General features: G+C 36.3%; 1 protein-coding gene across 2 annotated transcripts in view; it reads right to left on the bottom strand.

Annotated features, from left to right (window-relative positions):
* Positions 1-16,518, bottom strand: part of Abca12 (ATP binding cassette subfamily A member 12) — a 165,128-nt gene extending 148,610 nt beyond the window's left edge. For both annotated transcript variants that reach the window (XM_090354380.1, XM_090354379.1), the window contains exons 1-2: positions 16,450-16,518; positions 6,641-6,734 (exon numbers count right to left, since the gene is read on the bottom strand). In XM_090354380.1, coding sequence (XP_090210506.1) covers positions 6,641-6,734; positions 16,450-16,518 — 163 coding nt within the window. The remainder of the gene's footprint in view (positions 1-6,640; positions 6,735-16,449) is intronic.
* Between the last annotated feature and the right edge of the window lie 645 nt (positions 16,519-17,163).

Genomic DNA, 17,163 nt, shown 5'->3' on the forward strand with positions numbered 1-17,163 from the left:
CTGAACGCACTGGGGAACATTGCAAGCAGATTCCCTGAAGTGGGCATGGTACAGAATGGAGGGAAAATGCAATAAAGAGAAATGTACCACTGTGCAATCAACAGCCATTCTTTTCTAGGTGCTAGTGTTTTCTTATACTTGAAAGGCATTTCTGGTTTTCTGATGCAACTCTGTGCACTAAGTCTAAGAGGACATTAGTTGAGAAATTCCCTTAGGTTGTCTGGCATTAGGGTGTGCCATCCTCACTATGCAAGTCAAGACAGGAACTGGGGAAAGTAGGTAAGTGCCAGCAGGAGCTGTGGCCATTCCCAGGTAGAAATGGAACAAAGCCATACTCATCTTTGCCTTCTTCCTGCTGCTTCAGCTGTCCTTGCACCAAATCCTAAAAGAAATAGAATCCTAACCTAGTGAGATTTCAGGCTGCATGCATTCCACAGAATGTATCTTCAAGTTGCAAAGATAAAGGGATAGTAACATCCCACCCCACCACACACACACACACACACACACACACACACACACACACACAAATCAGTGAGGTACCAATGGCATCCATCTGTAATTCTAACTACTCAGGAGACTGCGATCTGAGGATCACAAGCCAAAGCCAGTTTAGGCAGGAAAGTCTGAGAGAGTCTTCCCTTTGATTTACTGAAGTGGAGCTCAGGTGGTAGAATATTAGCCTTGAGCCCAAAAAATATTAGAGATAATGTCCAGGCCCTGAGTTCAAGCCCCAGGACTGGCAAAAGGAAAATGTCATTAAGGCCGGGAGTTTGGCCTAGTGGTAGAGTGCTTGCCTAGTATGCATGAAGACCCAGGTTTGATTCCTCAGTACCACATACATAGCAAAAAGCCACAAGTGGTGCTGTGTCTCAAGTGGTAGAGCCTTAGCCTTGAGAAAATCCAGGGACAGTGCTCAGGCCCTGAGCCCAAGGCCAGGACTGGCAAAAAAAAAAAAAAACTGATTTAGGGAAGATTCCTAGCATATAAAGCATATCTAATGTCAAGAACAAATTGCTTGAGCATGTTTTGAAACTTCTCAAGTTAGAAACACAGTATAAAATCTACATAAAAGCATCTCCTATGCATTCAGAATTTCTAAGTATTTGTAATAAAAATTCCCAGGTGGAGCTAGTTGGGAAGGCACAGTAGAGCTATATATTCATTTTTGTTTCTCAATATGAACATTGTAGACAATTTTATAGCATAGTCATATTCAAAGGGATTTTAGGAATAAAAACTGAACCAAAAGAAGCCAGCTGCTTATCATTTACCCAACTCATAATCATATTGAATTTCCTTTATACTATCCATCTTTGGGCAAATTTTAGTATTCAGTCTCCAATATTAATCTTCCACCCTATCAAATTATGACTTACCATTCTAGAATTTTGTTTCTTATGTAAGGGACCATGTTGTATCTGCTAAGCATGTGAAGTTACAATGTGATTTTGCTGTCATGTATTATCTGTCTGATAAACGAATCAAGTTCTTAAGTGCATCAGTATGCAAATCATACTTCATAAGAGAGTTATGGAGGAGAGATGGATGGAATTCAAGTGATGAGGGGAGGCCTGGGAAGGGAGAAGTAGATATGACCTTATGTTTTTATAGGTATTGAGGATTAGACACAGCAGGTGCATGAAGGTACAGATGAACATGGAATGGCATGAATACTCAAACACCTTCTCTGTAGGCCAAAGCATCTCACTTCAGAACAGAATGAAGATGAAGCTGGAAGAATCCTGAGTGTGAAGGTCTCGAGCCCAAAGCATGTGATAGAGGGATTTGTTGAGGAAGAAAAGGGGAAAGAGTTAGGTGTAAATAGCTCTTCCCTTCTTCCCTTGCCATGAGAGTTCCCGAAGTATGAAACAACAGATCTTGATATCAAGAGGTGACATGAAAGATGGGAAGGTATGGGTGAGTCTGGACACATTTCATAATCAAAGGTGACTCAGATGCTCTAACCCGAGATTGACTAGTATGGCTGAAACTCTTGAGATTGGAAAGATCACACGCACAGAGCCTAACAAAAGATGAATGATGAGTCCTGAATGAAAAACTTTTATCATAGGTTTCCCAATTCCCATGGATCACATCAAATCACCATTAGATTAATGATTTCATCTTCCTTCTCATGACAGGTAGAAAAATAAAACTGACTTCACTTTTACAGCCAAGTCTTTTACAGCCAGATTCTATCTATAAATTTTGAGCCAAACAAGACATTAAACAAAATTACTTCCTCACTGAGTCCCTTAATTATTAAATCCCAAGAGTCCTGGAGAATATATATCTGAGAATCATGCATACAGGTAAGGCTTCCATATACTCCTCAGGGGGTGAGTCAGCAAGAACAGACTTCCTCACCTATGAGAGACAGCCTCATGGACTGTCACCCTAACTACCACACACTAGTTTTCTCTGAAGACAACAGGAATAAATTCATGTTCAAGATGTAATAGTGCTGGTTGGTGATCTTGCATTAACCAAATATGTTGAGTCATGTCTGGATGGATAATCTTTTAATAACACATATTCAGATATAATTTGCTTGACTCCTATCTGCTAGCAGCCCCTAAATTTGTAATATGGAGTTGAATGACTTTCTTAACCTCTGAGGGTCAGTCTTAAGATATTTGAAGCTTTGTTGCATGTATGGCCATATCTTACATAGTATAATTTCCATTGTAAAGAAGTATGATATATGGGGCTGGAAGTTGGGCCTAGTGGTAGAATGTTTGCCTAGCACGAATGAAAACCCGGGTTTGATTCCTCAGTACCATATATATAGAAAAAGCCGGAAGTGGTGCAGGGTCTCAAGTGGTAAAGCTCTAGCCTTGAGAAAGCCCAAGGACACTGTTCAGGCCCTGAGTTCAAGCCTCAGAACTGGCCAAAAAAATGTATGATATATTCAACCACCTTCAAAACACTGCATTTCATTATTATCCTCAAAATTATAACTCCTTGAGCCAGGCACTGGTGACTTCCACCTGGAATCCTAGCTATTCAGGGTGCTACGATCTGAAGATTGTGGTTTGAAGCCAACTTGAGCGGGAGCATCTGGAATACTTGTATTTCCAATGACTTATTAAAGAAAGCTGAAAGTGGAACTATGCCTCAAGTTATATGTCAGTAACTCAGGGCTAGTGTTCAGGCCCTGAGTTCAATCACCAGGATGAAACGTGCAGGCACTAGGGCTTAAACTCATGGCCTCTCAATCTTCCTTAGCATATTTGTTCAAGGCTGGTACTCTACCACATGAGCCACAACTCCATGAACATTTTGTTTGTTAATTGGAGATGAGTATCATGGAACTGTCTGCCTAGTTTGGCTTTGAATCTTGATTCTCAGATCCCATTCTCCTGTATAGCTGGGAAGAAGTCACTGGCACTAGTCCAGGACATATGTTTATATGTTTATATATATATATATATATATATATGTATATATATATGTGTGTGTGTGTGTAGATTTTTATATGTTTATATATATTTAGATATGTATGTGTATATATAGTGTGTGTTTATATGTATATATATGTGTGTGTGTGTTTATATATATACATATATTAGTCCTCCTTTACTAAATCTAAAGAGTCACCATGAAAAATCACTACTAACTACTAAATTTCCAAAACATTACTCTATGGGGTTGAAAATCAGATTATGGAGCAACAATGTTTACATTCAATCCTGATATCTCCACTTATTAGCCTTAGTCAGGTAAGTTAGTTTCTCTGTGTATCAGTTTTCCCAACTATGAAATGAACAATGCAGTCATTACCTCCCTAATACCTAGTACATAGTACAAAAATCAGAAAATATTATTATTATTATTACAGTTTTCACTTCTCAGTATCATAAATAAGAGACACAAAACAAAACAGTTTAAAAAAGAGTTAAAAATACCTAACCCCCAAGTATAATCTGGAAGATTTTCCTCTCTACCACAAGAGAGAGAAAAAGATAACTGCTTCTATTTTAGTCTTAAATTCTCTGAATTGTTCTATAGAATGGCACCTTCAGTTATAAAATCACATTTTTATATTGCATTAATTATGAGTTGAATACAAATAGGATGTCCTAACCTCTAGATCTGTAAGAGGCAAAAACAGAATACAAATTTCATGAAAAGAATACTTCTCTCTCCTGTCTCACATAACTAAATTTTGGCAACCTACAGCTTCCAGGTTTCTCACATTTGAAGTGAAGGGTTTCTCCCAGCTCTAATAACAAACCAATTTATTCTTTTAGGCTGAAGCTTACATGGGCTGAAAGACTAGCAACTATATTTTGAGTGAACTTTCTGTAATTTTGTTCTCTCCTCCCTACAGACATAATCATTTAGTAGCCAATAATTTTAACAGTATGATAATAAGTCCATAGTACAATGATTATTCATCTCCTTTTGGATGTTGTATTTTTGTCAGAGCCCTCCACATTTGATTTAGGAAATACTTATACTGTTTCTCCAGTTTCTTCCTAATTTAGTGGAATTATAAATGTTCTCTGTAATTTTTCTGCATAAATCTCTAAAGGCTATCAGATAACACCAATTCGCTTGTGACTATTTATTCAAAGACCTTACATTTCTTTCTTGGAAGTTTCACAAGAGACATATTTTGTAATGAAAAATCCTTAAACACAAGAAATTGGTGAAATGAGTTGCTGAAAGGAGCTATTTAAGTCTAATCACTATTGTTAGTAAATTGATCAATAGCATCTTAAACTAGACAATTGCAAAGATTGCTGGTCCCATTTATGTGCTGAGTATGTTCCTTCTGATTTGGGCACGAAGGTACACAAGAACACACTAATGCCAGCAACATACAACGATATCTATCTGTTGTAAAGAAGTAACATACTTCTTTTATATAGCATGTGAAGAAAACAAAAATGCAGTTTTCATCACGACCTAATAAAACCCAATCAAAACTCTACACAATGAAAAGTGCAAAAGTCCTTTGAAATGATGTGCTATTCGAATGTGGTAAGTTATCAATGTAGCGTCAAGAGTTTAAAGGCTGTACCCTAACTAAGTTGGTATTTCCTGAATTATTTTATTCAAGTAGATTCCACTTTGACTGCCATCTTAATTTCTTAAGAGTGGGTGATTAAAAAGCACTGTACTGTTTTAAGTCTCTGGCCTTTTTTTACAGAATATTTTAGCACTGTATTCTTTTATATAGCCAACTGCTATAACTTATTTGAAATACAATCCAGTTTTTACTTTTTTGAATTATAGTTTGGATTGTATACACTTATACAAAGAGGCTTAGGGATAATGCCTGAGCCCTTGAGTTCAAGCCCAGAACTGCCCCCCCCCAAAAAAAATGTTCAATCTGTCAGCTTTAACAACTTGAATGCTTTCTGTATTTCTGTACTGAATCCAAAAGAAAATAATGCACTACGTTGGGCATTCTGCCCATTTTATAACTTGTCAATGATCACATAAAACAGAAACAGCGCTAATTAGAAAATAATCTTTTAAACAAAATGTGCTAACACATTTACATCACTCAACTATCAGCCATGATGGAGTGAAGAGATTTTTATAGTCCTGAGTTTCATTTGTTCATTTATTTCATCAAATAAAATCTATGGTTTCACTTACAAGAATAAAGAATAATCCAGCCTGAGCTTGCTGCTGGTTTGTGTCATGCATAACTTTCTGTCAAGCTTGGCTCCGGTAGCTCATACCTGTAGTTCTAGCTATTCAGGAGACTGAGATCTGAGGATCACGGTTCAAAGACAGCCCAGGCAGAAAACCCCAGAGTCTCAATTAACCACCAGAAAACCGGAAGTGGTGCTGTGGTTCAAAGTGGTAGAGCACTAGCCTTGAGCTGAAAAGCCCAGGGGCAGCATCCAGGCCAAGAGTCCAAGCCCCACTGCCGACAAAATAAATAAATGAATGACTAAATGAATAAGTCAAAACTTTGCATGAAGATGAAAATATATACCAGCTGATGCATGCTTCCTATTTTTCCAGATACATACCATGGAGATAATTTTCTTTTTCTTTTCCTTTCTGAAAGACAATCTCTCACCATGTAGCCTAAGCTAGATTGGGGCTCGTAGGCTGCCTGCCTCAGCCTCCAGGTGCTGGGATTTCAGGTATGTCACACCCACCACACCTGCTTTAGATTCAACTCAATGAATTCCAAACGAAACAAAAGTTTTCCTAGCTGCCCTTGTGGGTGCTTTTGTTTTCTTTTCCTTCTCTCTTGTTTGTTTGTTTGTTTGTTTGTATTTGGGAGGGTAAAGGCAGGGGCACTGAAAGGACAGAACAAAGGGTAAACAAATACAACACTATGTGGAAAAATGAATTATACATCTTGTAGATGGGGACAAGTGAGAAAAACTGGGCAAGAGAGAATTATACTCATGAGAGTATTATACTCAGGACCTGCCTCGCACTGCTGTAATCTCTCTGCATATCACCTCTATAGTAAAAATAATAATAATAAAATAATTGAAGAAAAAGGAAAACGATTGGAAAGCCACAAAATCTCTTTATGTAAAGATTTCCAACAGGAAGTAAATATAAATGCATTTTACAATAAAACACTGAAGAAGTACCAGAATAAATTTTAAGCAGAATAAGAAAATTAAGGAAAAAACAAATATAATTTACTTACAAGTTGGCTTTGCTGTTGGAGGAAATTTGGTCCGAGTAATAGCCAAAATGATAAAAATAATGACAGGCCATAGAATCAAGACAAGTGTCCATAGCTGCAAAATAATGATTAAAAATGTTAAGTATATCACTGAACAATAATATAATAAAGCAGAAAACAATCCCCAATAAGTAGAAGAAGTATGCCATAGTTTAATATTCCCACACAAGCTGGGTAATTGTCTTTAACTTTGAAATATGATTTTGATTTTTTTTGTCAGTCCTGAGCTTGGACTCAGGGCCTGAGCACTGTCCTTGGGTTCTGTTCTTTTTTTCAAGGTTAGAGCTCTACTATTTGAGCCTCAGCACCATTTCTGGCTCTTTCTATGTATGTGGTACTGTGGAATCGAACCCGGTCTTCGTGCATGCTAGGCAAGCACTCTACCACTAGGCCAAACTCCCAGCCCTGAAATATGATTTTGAAAATACAGACTTCCCAAGCATATATCACTAGCTTAAAATCTTGACTTGTTCTTCTGAAGTTCCTTTTCTGGTAATCTGTCATGATGTTCTAACTACTTTACCAAAAATCTTTTAGAGTTTTCCAGTTTCCTCTTGCATATGAAATCCATTCTAATTTCAACCTAGATCTGAACTATGAACTATGTTCACTCTCTGTTCAGCCTCAAAGACTAGTCCATGACTTTAGATAAGGACTCAAAACATTAAATCCTTGCCCATGATTGAACACAAAACTTTATCATTGTATCAAACACAAAAAATAGAATGAAATCAAATCAAATCAACAAAATGAATCATTGAATTAATGGTTAATGAGTGAGTTATGTACACAGGAACTTAGGTCTGTTTGCCACTCCTGTCCCTTATTACTACATTGTACTATGTCTGCTTTGATCATAGAACTGAACCTCCTGTTTCAGTCAACTTTTTTTCCCCTAATTCTGCAAATATACCAACAGCTCTTTTTTATGGTAAGAACAATATCTTATTCACCTCTGAATTTTCACTACCTGGTGCAAAATAGGGGCTCAAGGAAATATATTGAATTGGAATTTCTATGTGAGGTTATTTTTTAAATGTTGTCTCCCTATGTAGACAAGATTCACTTTGAAAGTCACTAACTGCTGGATATTTTATACATGCATAAAACTGCCTGCAGAACAGTGAACAACACATATTCACAAGCACATTAACTATGACGTACACATAGTTACAAAGCTCGAGCAACAACACAGGGTATAAACTTTGCCTACATTTAATAAAGTTAAAAATGGAACTGTTTCTGTCAGCTTATGTGGTCATACTTGTGGTGATTCACTCTTCACTGTTCAGAAACTACTGGCTTCTACCAAATCTCGAGATTTCTGACTGGGACTGCTTTTTTTTATTTTTATGGATTATTTTAATTGAGAACAAATAAATGCTGGGCTGTGATAATCATGACTGTCCATATAAACATTAAACAGACCAGAGATAAGAGGGAAAAGAGTGGGAAGAAAGCAAGCAGAGAGATTGGAAACTGATCGGCTTGGGAGATATGGGGAGGCATACAAGTCAAAGCAGATTGCATGGGACTCTTTAATATACTCCAAAGCAGTCTAAACACAAACCATCCTTTAGTAATTCCACACTGAAATTTCCTACCAAAATCTTTGTAGTATGTCTGAGATCGCTGTTCTACCTGGACAGTGTTAGACTTTAGTCTACCTGTCAAATTTTGAGTATAAAGACAAGGTTTTTTGTTTGTTTGCTTGTTTTGTAAGCAGAATAAGTTCACAGTGCACCTAAGACATTCTGAGATACTTGGTTGTTGATGGCTGGAATACATCTAGACAGAGTTGCCAGTATAAGTAGCACTTCTTTTATAACCTTGCACCTCTAGATTTCGTAGGCAAAGAACCAAAATTTTATTAGAAGTATATTTGTCACCAACAAAAATGATGTATTTGGGGGGTATTTTAGATGAGGGTACTAGAAATATCCCTTAGATTTTTTTTTTATTCAAAGCTAGTGCTCTACCACTTGAGCCACAACTCCACTTTCAGCTTTCTGGTGGGTAATTGGAGAAAAGAATCTCATAGGTTTTCCTGTCTGGGATGGCTTTGAATCATGATCCTCAGACTTCAGACTCCTGAGTAGGTACAATTACAGGCATGAGCCACCAGCACCCTAAAGAAATCATGGATATTTAAAAATCGCATTAAAATGTTTGCAGATACTACAAAGTTGATTGCTTACCTACCATGCATGAAGACCCAGGTTAGATTCCTTGGTACCACATACATACAAAAAAGCCGAAAGTGGTACTGAGGCTCAAGTGGTAGAGCTTTAGCCTTGAGAAAGTCCAAGGACAGTGCTCAGGCCCTGAGCTTAAGCCCGGGACTGGCAAAAAAAAAAAAAAAAGTATGGTAGTTCTGAATAGGCTTTTTATTGAGTGCTATGATAAAGGAACATGTTTTGCCATATCATAAAATTGCTTTTCAATACTGGAATAATGAATTATTCTTGTTCATACTCATATTTAAAACACATTTAAAAACATTATTATTATTATTATTATTATTATTTTCATGTTTTTCTTGGAACTTGAACTCAAGGTCTGGGCATTATCCCTGAGCTTTTGTGCTGATGGCTAAGATTCTACCACTTGAGCCAAGCTTCATAGCTTCTGGCTTTTTGGTAGTTTATTGAAGATAAGAGTCTCTTAGACAAAAATGCACTGGAGCCTACTTAGACAGTTACTCATAGCATCAAAGAAGAGAGGGGTCCTTGATCTGATCCAGCTCTTTTGTTTTGTTGTATATTCTACATTCAGAAGACTAGCACAGCTTGTCCAAAGTCATATATGCAATTGGGAAATGGCAGGGACAAAGATTTGAATCTCAGAATATGTAAGCCAGGGTTGTTGTTACTGTTGTTGTTGATGTGTATAATTTTTGTGCTTCTCTAAGGAGCAAGGAAGAAAGGGGATGTTGAAAAAAATGTAAGTAATTCAGAACTTTAAGCTGACTTTTTATTCTAGCCTTGTTTCTCATCTGCTTGAAAATTATCTGTACTTCAAGGATTTTAAATGCAAGATACCAATAACTATGTTATATGATTTGTTGGAAATAGGAACTGTTGAAAATTATTTGTAGATTTATTAATTTTGTATTTGAAGTCATAGTGATTCTTTAAAGATAATGTTCCTCTAAGTCTTAGTATCCTCCAGGTATTTTTAGCATCATCTATTTATTTTCCATGACAACTTTATGAGAATTCAGCAAATAAGAAACTATTCCAACATAAACACTCACATTCAATTAAAGGGTACATACTATGATTTACTACCTTCTGATTGACTTACTTTATTTTATTCACGAGAGTGTTTCGACAAATTTTACAAATAGTTTCAAGTATGTTTGAAATTCAGACAAAAATAAAGTCTAAAACAGGGAAATGGAAGGTAATTGAGATTATGGTAAAGACAAAAACCACACACTTATAAGCAAATCTATTATGACAGGCTTTTCCCTGGGACTTTACTTTGGAAGGCTCCTAAATAAAAACTCTCCACGCTGCCATCTTCTCGTGAATGATAAGAATGACAAACTAATGCTAAAATAAAGAAATAAAACTTAAATTTCTGCAGCAGCAAGATTGCTTTCAATGCCCTTCTAAATATCTGAAGCAACTGAGAAGCAAATGCAAGGTCAAGGATCCAAATAGCGAAGAATCCAAGATTTCTCGACATGTATGTAGACCTAGGGACAGAAGAACATTTGGGGAAGAAGCTCTTAAGGTTCAATGTCTTTGCCTGTGTATGTCACACTACCTCTAAATTTCACAGTTAGTAACAGGACAATGTACAGGTAAACACTTAACACACATGCTGTCAATAAGCTCAGAGGCGCATTTCCACTTGCACATGTGGAAGTCGTTTTTAAAGTGATTACGTAAGCTTTCTTTATAGGCATCACTAGGTTGTAGAGGTAGTGTTTGAACTTAAAAAAATCTGGCATCAGTAACTGCACAGTTCATCATTAAGCTATATGGATAAACAACTGCAGAACAGATTACTGACTCTTAACTGAATATTATACTTTCATTAGTTCAGTCTTGAGACTAAAAAAAAGTTTTTTTTTAATTATTTCAATCCTGGAGAGCATTGAAAGTCATTTAAAGATCTTCCTATAACTGGGATTCATAATATTTTATTCAAACTTGAAAATAAAAATTGCACAATCTCCTATAAAATGAAGTACACTGTCCCTTTCTCTTCCATTCCTTTCCTTTTTGCCTTGTCCTATAAGATAGGGAGGATTATTATTTGATAGCAAAAAAAAGATTGCAAGGGTTTTCTTCTGAAGTCAGAGAACAATACTTTAAATTTGGAATAAAGCTTACTTTCACCTCCAAAAATAAGGAAAACATCAGATAGTAGAGACATCAGTCAGCTGAGCCTTTGCTAATCAACATAATCATCCATATGAATGACCCAGTTAAAAGCTAGGATCAATATTTTTTTAATTCTACACACATACATTCTAATGCATTTTGTACAGTGGCATATTGTCTATGATGTGTAGGGAAACAACACATTTTTGTTGGTCATCAGACCATTTCTTCATTATTTTCATTTCATAAAGACCTTCCTGTCATTTTTATTATGCTAATTGACTATTTTTTAAATGTCTACTAGCCATGGGATATCATAATTGGGTAAAACTGATAAAAAGATTTTTGTCATTGAGAGGAATTAAGTGACTAATTGGTTCTGATCCAAAAGAGATAAAGGCCTGGAGGAAGTATACAAAACGTAATTTATTTAAATCTTATTTATAATTAAATTGGGGATTAGGATTGAATCTTGAATTATTCTAATCTAAAATTTGTTTTAATGCATAATCTAACCTGCTTTAAGGCTTTCTCCTTTTCTTCCTTTCTTCCAGGAAAGGAAGTTGTAAAGAAACAAGATGTAGATTGTAGAACAGTAAGTCTGTCAAGCTATTAGAAATGCTCATTAGAGCTAGCTCTGAACTAAATATGGGCCCCTAGCTCAAAATTCATTATAGAAATCAAAAGCTGGCACAATGTTTTCTTCTTTGGGTCAGAAGTTTAGAATTCTGAATCTAACTAACACTGAATAGGTAGGAGGTCAATGTTTGATGTGTTTACTTAGGAAGGATCTATTTTTTTATTATTTATATTTTTGCTGAGGCTTGAAATCAGGCCTAAGTATTGTACTTGAGCTATGTTTTGTTCAAGACTAGCACTTTACACTTGAGCCGTAGCTACTTCCAACTTTTTCCGATAGTTTATTGGAGACAAGAGTCTCATGGTCTTCCCTGCTTAGGCTGGCTTTGAACTATTATCCTCAGAACTCCTGAGTAGCTAGAATTACAGGTGTAAGCCAATGGTGCCAGATGGACCCATTTTCGTAACAGGAGAAAAAAAAATTCTCAGTTTGTATTATCCAGTCTTTCTGTCAGCAGCTCTTTGCTGAAAGTTCTTATGCTGGGTTTCCCTGCTGGACTATATCTTCACTTTTCTTTTATTTTTAGAGTTAATTTTATATCCAGCAGGATAACAACTGCATCTAACTCAATTTCCTCTACTATTTCTCTTAGTGCTTAATGCATTTACTTTACTCCCTTTAGTATTTATTTTTTCAACATAACTGAAGATTAATGTTACCAAAAATATTAAAAATGCAAAATATCTAAATCTTCCTTGAAGAGATGATTTCTTCTTTGGTGGGCCCACCAGAGAGTATTGAAAAAAGAAATTTAACCCACAACAAACAGAGTAACAGGAGATTCATAACTGTGAATGGTGAAATCTGACTTCAATCCTTGAATTCATTATATGGCCTTGAACAAAGTTCTTGGACATGAGCTCTCGAGAACTATATAATTATCAGTAACATAATGCAAAATATTTCAAGATTTAAATCTTTACTTCATAAGAGAGAAATTTACTTCAAGTAAAAATTTGAAGGTTAGCCTCAAAATTGGCAGCCAAACTCAACATTTAGTTTATCCTATTTCATTCTATTTCTGAAGTTATATGGGTGTTTGTAATTCTTTGTTTCACTTTATATTCTGTTATAGAGTCATTTATTTCCTAATTGATCCACAATCTACTTTAACATAATGTTATATCACTCTTTTTTAACATAATATTATATCACTCTTTTTCTTTCATTTAGGTCATTTCCATTACAAGTAGTAGATTCCTAACTCTTCCCCTAGAAACTGTCCTTCCCAGAGTCTTGCTTTATGGTGGAATCTGTTTTTGTTTTTGTTTTGTTTTGTTTTGCCACTTCTGGGCGTGAGCTCAGGGCCTGAGCACTGTCCTTGAACTTTCTCAAGGCTAGAGCTCTACCACTTGAGCCTCAGCCCCACTTACGGCTTTTTTTCTATGTATATGGTACCAAGGAATTGAACCCCTGTGTTTGTGCATGGTAAGCAAGCGCTCTACCATTAGGCCACACTCTCGGCCCCTATTTTTGTTTTTTTCAATTAAGGAAAGTTTTCTTGGTGGTGATGACATACCGTAACATTCTAAAAGAACAACATTTTTCTAGTGTCACACAATTTCAATTTTCTGAGAATAAAATTCTATTGTAGGATAAAATTTTCAGAATAAACATAAGAGTACAGATGAAAATACTTGGCACTTTAAATTCATGCTAATAGATGATCATCTGCATAAAGATTATGGCCTTGTCTCAAATTTACAATGCTTTTGATCTTCATTGTATTCTCTAATTTGTCTGTATTCTCTTTTATAACTCTTTTTTCCACCTTACCTTTCTTGATATATTTTACCCTAACTTTTTAACTTCTCTCCTTTATCTTTTCTATGAAGTGTAATTCTACCACACACTTTTCTACGTAAAAGTTTAAGTCTCTTTTCCAATGCTAAGAAATAGAGTTAGCCCTGGGCAAAATGTTACCAAAAGAACTGTATTTGCTCTCTTCTTTTGTAGGTACAATTTCCCTGCCTTTTTTTTTTTTTTACTGTGATCAACTTTCATGGTTTTCTCTTGTCCTTCTTATTAGTTATAATGGATTTAAGTAGGCTTTCTCTATTTCTTCAAATTCAGCCTTTTTAAAATATATTTTTATTGTAATTGAGTAAAGGATTATATTATATTCGCCAGATAGAAGTTGCATTACTTTACAAACATTACTACCCCTTCTCAGGTTTTTGTCACCATTTTCCTCCCCACCACCTTTCCTCATCTTGGTTTTATCCTTTCCCTATCCTATTTCAAATAAACAAATAAACATATATACAATATACTAGATAACAAGGTAAGATACTGTAACAATATGAGATAATCAAGGGACAACAAAAGATATGAGAAATAACAGTACATTAAGAGCAGCAATCACACATTATATGGCTCTTGTTTCCATATCCTGGAGGTCCTTTCATTTAGCGTCATACTGTATTGCCTTATATATATCTAGGTTTTGCTCTATTGTAAACCTCTGCTAGAAGAGCCCAAGGTTTATACTAATTATGACAAATGAGGGAAACACTGAGCCTATGTTCCTTTGAGTCTGGCTTACTTCACTTAATATGATTTTTTTCTAAGTCTTTCCATTTTCTTACAAATGGGGCGATGTCGTTCTTTCTGACCACAGCATAGAATTCCATTTTGTATAAATACCACATCTTGTTGATCCACTCATCAACTGAGGGGCATCTGGGTTGGTTTCATATTTTCGCTATGGTCAATAGTGCTACAATGAACATCGTTGTGCTGGTGGATTCAGTATGTCCTTGTTTCTGGACGATTGGGTAAATGCCAAGTAGTCAGCCTTTTTTTAACCTCATTTCCTATAACCAAGATGTCTCTATTCTGGGCCCCATTCTCTCAAGTTACACTTAAGATCAAAATGTGTATCCTGAATTACAAATATATTGCCACAGCTCAAGATCAGGAAGGAACTTATTATAAAATTTCTCAGTGTAAATAATTGGATCATTTGTAATTTTACTTTCCAAATAATTTTGAAAGTTGTAAGGATGGTATATAACTTCAGTATTCAGTTTATCAATAATAACATATCATTATTTATTTGTCTGTGCATTTGTTTTTTAAGAATTGAATTTTCATTCCTTCCAAACATTTATGTAATTTTCTTCCTCTCATACTCTATTTTACTATACTTCTTCTCCAGTTAATCTCACTAAAATCTCTCTCTCTCTCTCTCTCTCTCTCTCTCTCTCTCTCTCTCTCTCTCTCTCTCTCTCTCTCTCTGTCACACACACACACACACACACACACACACACACACATCTTCCCACACTCTGGGTTAGATATGGTGGCCTCGTGCCCATTTTACAAGTGGGAAAACCAGAATGTAGAGAAGTTGGCCCTAGCTACTTCAGTCATGGGCGGAGCCTCAGCACATGTTCACATCTCCATATAACTAGAGTTCTTTTCTTGCAGAATACCACACTGAACTAATCACATGATAACTAGGGGAACTTTTCTTTTGTGCTTTAACTACAGTTTAAAAAAAAACTAATGATATATTAAGGCAACATGAATTTATCATTTTATGTCTAATACACCTGTTAGACACTTTATAGTTTAAAACCTTGCCTATGAAATTCACAAACATAAGTGCACATCTAATTCCTTTTTATTTAATAAATCAGAACATTAAGTAAGATTTCAAGTATTGCAAGCAAGCCTAGAGTAAGATACAGTTCCCAGATGCATCTATGACACATACTATCTGAATTTTTATGTCACTCAGTCAAGGCTAGTAATTACTACTCTAAAATGAAATACATTGAATGTCAGGCCTTTTTGCCCCTGGTTTTAAAACATTCTTTCTGAATACATGACAACTCATAGAAATCAATTCCTCCTTCCATCTCCCTGGACTCGATCTGGTTTTAAAAGTGGGCATTAATAGAGCATGGAAAAGATGTTGCAAGAAGGCAGACTGGAGCAGGAAAGTGATTCAGTAATATAGTTTTAAACACACACACACACACACACACACACACACTCACACACGCGTTTGTCAGTACATGGATTTTTAAATGCTACAATTTTTTAGAAGCTTTCTGAACTAACAACCTCCCAATCTTGTCTCCACCTTACTTTTCAATTGCTTGTGGTTTTCCAGGATTGTTCCTCCCATTCCAAAAGATCTGAGATGCTTTGTGCCTTCCATTCATCTCATTAAAAAAAAAAAAATTAAAGGGCCGGGAGTTTGGCCTAGTGGTAGAGTGCTTGCCTAGCATGCACAAAGACCTGGATTTGATTCCTCAGTACCACATACATAGAAAAAGCTGGAAGTGGTGCTATTGCTCATCTGGTAGAGCTCTAGCCTTGAGAAAGTCCAAGGACAGTGCTCAGGCCCCCAGCTCAAGTCCACGACTGGCAAAAAAGAAAAAAAAATTCATTAAGAAAATTCTGAAAGCATCTTGGCCAGAACCCAGAACCCCAGCTCCAAGTTAACTAGTAACAAGGTATATCTTTTGCTTTGCTTTGCCTAAGGCACATCCTGATTTACTTCTTTTAATTTACTTAAATCAAAAGGCTGCTTTGGGGCCATGTTAAGACTCGCCCCATTAGCTAAAAGACAGATGGAGGGATAAATCCTATATATCTTATTTCTTGCTTTGAAAAATACCTCTAAACTCTTTTTACCTCTCATTAACATCACATTTCACAATGCTTGGATTATCTCCCTGCTCCCCGCACTCCCACCTTTTTTCTTTGTTTTCTTTTCTCTTTCTTTCTTCTTAATTTATTTGGTTGTTTCTTTTTTTTTTTTTTTTTTTTGGACTCACCGGCTGTCTTTTGACACCTAGCCAATTTTTCCACACCAGGACCCGAAGCTGATGACACTGAGAAGACATCCTTTAAAATCCTAGTGGGGGGAAAAAATCCTCTCTTGTTGTCCTCCACTCTTCAGAATTGATGCCTACTCCGGCTTGCTGTGTGTTCAGTGGGACAAGAGACTTCTCACGGCATAGCTTTCCTGGAGCAGGAAACCCACACTTCGAGTTCTTCTTTTCTCACAGGATATTTTCCTTTCAGTTAATCCTTGAGCAAGGAGCAATTCTCAACCAACTCTTCCTCCAAAGCCAGGTCCCGGACCAACACTTTTCAGTAGCTGTGCTTAGTTTACAATGGTAACCAGTTGCTGCCTGTTGCATGAAGCACGCATTCACTGAGAGAATGAATATCATTCAGGTAATGTTCCACTGTGAAAAAAAAAGGAGGCGAACCTACACCTCCTACTCTCCATGAAATTAACTGCCTATCCACACCTTAGCAAGCATGTCACCTGCACTAGACACGTCATAAGGAATTAGGTGGGACCCTTGCCAGGCCAGTAGGACTTGTCCTGCATTCTCTTGCCTTCTTCTTGACACATGGAGCCTGCTCTGGCAGACAAGACACAGAGAGAATTTTATAGGCTCTGGGCACAGAGTCAGATCCTAGTAACTCTCGCAGTATTTTAAGTGTCATTAAGATACTTTAAGTCAATAACGCCAGAG

The sequence above is a fragment of the Megascapheus bottae genome, chromosome 21 (assembly GCF_031878675.1).
Source record: "Megascapheus bottae isolate mThoBot1 chromosome 21, mThoBot2.hap1, whole genome shotgun sequence".
NCBI lineage: Eukaryota > Metazoa > Chordata > Mammalia > Rodentia > Geomyidae > Megascapheus > Megascapheus bottae.